The 6,000-nt window shown below is 42.7% G+C and overlaps 1 protein-coding gene across 1 annotated transcript in view; it reads right to left on the bottom strand.

The window, feature by feature from the left end:
- Nucleotides 1-1,246: 1,246 nt before the first annotated feature.
- Nucleotides 1,247-6,000, bottom strand: part of gabra4 (gamma-aminobutyric acid type A receptor subunit alpha4) — a 28,095-nt gene continuing 23,341 nt past the window's right edge. Inside the window, exon 9 of the mRNA XM_028589568.1 lies at nt 1,247-3,248. Within this exon, the coding sequence (XP_028445369.1) occupies nt 2,712-3,248 (537 nt within the window). The 3' untranslated portion in view covers nt 1,247-2,711. The remainder of the gene's footprint in view (nt 3,249-6,000) is intronic.

The following is a 6,000-nucleotide window of genomic DNA, read 5'->3' as shown; positions in this document are numbered from 1 at the left end:
AGGTTTTCTGGGCTATTTTGTACATTACTAGGAGGACAAGTAGAAATGTGATGTAATTGTGTCCTCAGAGAACAACAAGATTTAAAGAAAATTGAGTTAAAGGTGCAGTAGGTAAGACTTTCTATGTTCCAGTAGAACTACATGAAGCAAGTCATTTAAAAAAAAGACTCCGGCTCCTCTGGCACCACCTACAGCCTGTAGTGCAATTTGCAAAAATCCACCGCTCCCTGTTCAGATGCACCAATCAGGGCCAGGGGGGGTGTCAATCACTGCTCATGCACACGCATTCATTCCCCCTTGTGGGGGGAGGGGCTTAGGAGACAGTTTGGGCTTTAGCAGAAAGGGGGGAGGGACTGACAAGTTGTCGATGTTCAAATTCTTTGGCTAGGTCCTGGATCTTCACAATCCTACCTACGGCACCTTTAAACAAAAAAGTTTTGACATGTTGGGAAATGAGCTTATTTGCTTTCTTGCTGAGCATTAGATAATAACATTGGGACCACTCTCATGTCTGTATGCTAAATATGAAGGTAAAGCAAGCAGCCAGTTAGCTTAGCATAAAAACTGGAAAAAGGGGGAAACAGCTAGCCTGCTAGCTTACTTCCTGGAGTCTAATTAGAGATGTTTATTAGTAAACTTTAAAAAGGTGCTAGTTGGTGGATTTTGTTACCTTTGGCTAGCTGTTTCTAAGCGACTACTGACTATAGCTTTATATTTAGCACAAGGATCTTCAACAGGGGGGCCCGGGACCCCTAGAGGGTCCTCAGCGTCAATGCAGTGGAGCCTCAAAATTAAAGTTTTTTTCCAAAATGTAAAAGTCTTAACATGAATCCAACATATTATCAGCAAATATAAATCCCCACTGGTTACTGGCCTATACTGTAGGTAAGGTAGTCACTAAGGCCATCCACAGATACAGTTCATCATAAGGATTCACTGTGCCACATGTATGTTTAACATTAATACATGATTTATAAAACCATGCCAACAATTATTAGGCTATTTTAATAGCTTAGTATGTATAAAGGCTTTAGGCCGCCCTACACGTTATTGTAGGCCCAGTTTAACATGTAACTTCATTTTATACAATATGTGTAGTAGGGGGTCCCTGCTCCGTTTCTCTTTCAGTTAAGGGGTCCTTGGCTTACATTCCATGTTCACATCTCTCAGCAAAAATGGAAAAAAAACTGTATTTCCTAAAATGATGTCTTAAAGACGATCTGAACAGAGAGAGCAGGGCTGGAGGCAGTGCTGCACTCAGATGTTTATTAGGTTTTTTTTCTTCCTGATAACGTGGTGTAGCTACAGTTATCATCCCATTACCCTGATTCGAGCTGTAACAATTAACAGTAGACGAATGAGTGATTGAAAAACAAAACCCAAACGGGCTGCCTTTAACAAAAGCTTTAAAAAATGGGGTGTGATCGGCGCTCCCCCTGCAGCTTTATGAAACGACACTACTTGGGGCTCTGCTCCATAGACCTTATACAGTCACCCATGAGAATGTTCCCGTGATTAACACCATGAAATGCAGTGAAATAATGTAATAGGTGTTAAAACTGAAAGGGTATAGAACCACCTAAAGGAAGGATGACAGCAGTCGGCTCCTGAGCAGCTGTTGAACACTCACACAGTCACATCCCTGTATTGTACATGCCAACGTGTCCCTAAACAAGCAACCAACTCCCTATTTTATTGCTGCAGTGATCTGCTGACGAACAGCTTAACTTGCTGCTTCCTCGATTTAGCTTCGTGCTATGACTGTATTTTAATCACTTCAACAATCTTTGTCTACTATTGGGAAACCCATTGTGGCAGGAAAGAAGCTTAAATCCTACTGTTATATGAATTAATAACTTGTGTTTACTATTTTCTACCCGACTGATCCCCAAATTTCATCCTCAGTATTTCAACGTTTTCAGATAAGAATAATAAAATAATCCATCTCGTATAAGAAAGTTGCTTATGGGCTTTTCCGGGCTGATCAGTCCCGGCCAAAGCTCCTCTCAGCCTGGTTTGAGGACTATCTGATTTTAGTTTGTCCATCATCTGGCCTGTATTCAGGGAGTTTTTCAGTCTAATGTGAAATCCAAGAAAAACAACAACGGAGCCCCTTTGTTCTCTCAAATAATTTGACTTTGCCTCATCTAGCCCGCTGACACCAAAGCAACAAGTCCTAATATTCAAACGGAAGTACACTGTAATCATTAAATATATAAATCTGTTATCCTAATAAATTCATATATTTACATAGCGTTGGTGCAGTTCATTTCAGGACGCAGGTACACAGATCCGAAAAATCTTGCCAGGTGCAGGGATACAAAAATAGGAAAATGAAAAAATCCCGTGCTTTATCTTGACAGAAGGCCAAAAGGGATCATGAGGCAGTTGAAGCCAATGCAGACCTTTACAGTCAGACATAGCCATTACAAAGAGGACTGTAGCATATTCCAGTGTGCAGGTGTTCCTTCTTATGTTGAGTCAGATATTTCTAATTTGGTTGATTTGTTCCCATGCTTGCCGTTGGAGGAAGGAAAAATAAAACAACTGTGTTCTCCGAGATACGGAAGTGCTCGGCGAGCACATTTTCTTTATCTGTTTGGCAAGAACAATAGTTTCCACTTATTGTTCCCAAAATCCCATAATCCTTATTTGCTTCCCCATCTGTTGAAATAAATGACTTATCTTAATCTTCTCTGCCAGAGCAAAGCCTAGCCACCTTTAGCCACCACCGTGTCCTTCGTTAAGTAAACCACCCAGTAGACCATATTAAAAGCCCCGAAGGACACTGGGAACAGGATCCGTGCGTACTTGTCAATTTTGCTGGTTCCACCCATGCCAGCAGTGGTGGGCTGGGAGCAAGGCGTCTGCTTTAGCTCCGGTTTGTTCCCCATCATCTGGATGCGCTCCAGCTTGGGCCCCAGCAGATGCTGCAGAGACGAGGAGCTGGCGTTCTGCTTGCATGGCGTCGCCGCCATCACGTCTGGCGTGGAAGCTGCAGCCTGGGGCGCAGTCTTCACCAGCTGGGCAGAGGAGGAGGCCACGCTCAGCAGGCTCTCCGATTTGGGGCTGGAGCGTGACAGGGTGGAGGAGCTGCCGTTGACGCCACTGGCTAAAGGACGAAGCGCTCTCGCTCTCCCCACTCCCGAAATGTTGGTGGTGGACTGGGCTCTCCGGTGACTGATTGCCTCTTGGTGGGAAATATAATTCATCCGCTTTCTCAGGTTTCCGTTGCTATCAGGATTCTGCTGAGACAGAAAAAATAAACAATAATGATATATCTATGTTGACTGATATTGGCATTTAAAAAAATATATTCCTTGTGTTTAAGGCCCTATAGTTTTTAAAGTGCTGATATTATGCCTTTTGGCTTTTCCCCTTTCTTTTATTATGTTATATATCTTTTTTTGTGCATGTTATAGGTTTACAATGTGAAAAAGCCCAAAGTCCCCCCCAAAGGGACTTACCATCTCCAACAGAAAACACTGTTCACAAACTGCTCCAAACAGCTCTATTGTAGTCCAGCCTTTACTTCAGAGACAAACGTGCTCACTTTGTAACACACGTTATAATGCTCGCCTAGCTGCTAGCATGGCACACCCTCATACTCTGCTTCTGACTGGCTAGTAGTCCTTACCTAGGTACTGAGAATTTGCGACTCCCAACAAAGATGGAACAGAAGTGAGATGCCTCACTCTGTAGCTAAAACAGAGAGCGCAACACACAGGGTGAAAAGAGGAGCTGCAGCAATGTGCAGTACAACAAAAATATGGTGTTTTCTGAAAATTAAACCACATAAACCTATTCTGATATAACCTCTAAATACAATTATGAACCTGAAAAAGAGCATAATGTGAGCACTTTAAAGCTTTAGTGCGTAACTTTTTTTTATAATAATGAACGTCCGTTACATTCAAGCCATTGTGAAATGAGTTGCTACAAAGTTAATTAAGACTATCAGCTCCACAAAACTCTCTCTGGATTTCTCAGCATGGCTATGTTTAGAAAATGGTGTCACACGGCGACTTTCGCGCGCAGAAAATCAAGTGAAGATAATGACCTCTTCTGAAGAGTCCATCATGTTTTTTTAATCCTCCGTGTCCTCCTTGGCTACTGGCAACTGCGTGGAGGAGAGGTGGGGGTGGTGCGAGATCACCAAAGGCTGATCACCGTCATGTGGACGCACCGACAGTTTGGTTGTCATTACTTAGAATTCCTCATGGGGGAGACAGAAACTACGCACTATAGCTTTAAAATATCTGCCCAAAATATTTAACAAAGTGATACATTCACCTATTTACTAAGTGATACTATAATGCATACCAAGTTGAAGTTGCGGTCTGAGTTGAGTCATTGAATAGGTAAAGTTGTTTAGTTAAAATGTGGACCTACGTTTGGGAGAAAACAAGACCGTCTTAAAATTGCATTTTAGAAATAAAAAAATGCATTCGAGTCCCATTTGATACTAAATTAAACTACGTAACGTCCGGCCAAATATGGGATACTGGGAGTAGAATAACATGACAAATATCCATGATTTTAACAATCGTTTTCTAAACTTAAGTCATTTTGGTCCTTAAACCAAACTGTGAAACAACGTGTATAAAACCACAACCAATACATTCTGTGGTTTAGATACGAGGATGGAAAGCACTCCTTTGGGTCGTTTTAGAGGGCAGGAATAAACAACCTATATCGTTGTACGGTTTGGAGAACTTGTGGGAGAAAACAGTATGAGGATTCGTACTGTGAATAATCACATTCCTCCTGTGCGAGTCACGTGTAAGGCGTTCGCAGTCAAGGCAAAGCTCACTTCCTTGTCCCATTCTGAGAAGCGTGCCGGGCACAGTAAACCTTGTCATATTGATCTGATTACAGTCCCCCTGACATAGATGGCCTTCATCTGGAAGCAGACGATTGAGTGTGTGCAATATACAGATGTCACTTACCAAGGATTTCGCTCATTTCACACAAGCTTAAGACACAAAGTAGGTAGCACTTCATCGGGGCGGTAATGCAGTGTAGCGTCAAAGGAGCTTATCCTTTGAGAGTTGATGTTTTCAAGCAGGGAGAGTGTGATGCTGGTACTAAGGCATTTGCAGGAATAATCCCCTCTCCTCCCCCCCACCACCACCACCACCAACCACCCCCCCTTGAAACTGAAAGAATGCAGTGTTAGTGTGTCCCATGTGCAGCAGAGGAAGAGTGTGCGTGGATAGCGGGGTTTGATTTCCATCATGGCGGAGGTTAGGGGCCCGTGAACGCACCCTGCCCCTCACGCCAAGCCCTTTGGTTAGCACCAACAGGATCTGCTCTCAAGGAAAAGAGTAATAATTCTTTCCCCCAGTGCCAGAGCCTTCCTGAAACCTGTAAAGATGTACCCGGGCTGCGTTGCCGTGGCAACCTACTAATCCACTGAAGTGCTGTTGTCACTATACCGCATTCAGGCATGATTACGCCACACTGGGATTTGGACTGGAAGGGGCAACTTAAAGTAGTTAGTGGAAAACTGGCGTATGCATTGCTGGGTTATGTCAGCTCCAATGATCAGTTGAACTGAACAGAAGGCCTATGTATTCCACGTTAGTTCCTAAGAAGAACATGAAGTCTAAGAACGTATCCCTTCTTTTCACATCCCATCTGTAAAACAGTGTTATACAGCACCGTAAATACATTGCTACCATTACATGGACAGTGGTTTGTAACACATACTGTATGTCACATCTGACTAGGAGCTAAAAATAAAATAGCTTGATGGCATATTCATGAATTCTGATTCAATCCATATGTCAGTTGTCATGGTGTCAACGTAATTTGTCTCAACTAGTGGTGCAGAAATAGGAGATTATGTCAATGTATTCATGGAGGTTCATTCATGGGGGAGGTTATATTCTGAGAAAACCCCCAGAATTTTCTAGATTAAGGTGCTACATTTTTCAAGGAATGAAACCTTGTATATTCTCTGTGATTAAAGGCACAAATTTACAAGGAATTTGTCAA

Source organism: Perca flavescens, chromosome 10 (genome assembly GCF_004354835.1).
Source record: "Perca flavescens isolate YP-PL-M2 chromosome 10, PFLA_1.0, whole genome shotgun sequence".
Classification (NCBI taxonomy): domain Eukaryota; kingdom Metazoa; phylum Chordata; class Actinopteri; order Perciformes; family Percidae; genus Perca; species Perca flavescens.
The sequence above is the reverse complement of the archived record's forward strand: the minus strand, read 5'-3'. Positions and strand labels throughout refer to the sequence as shown.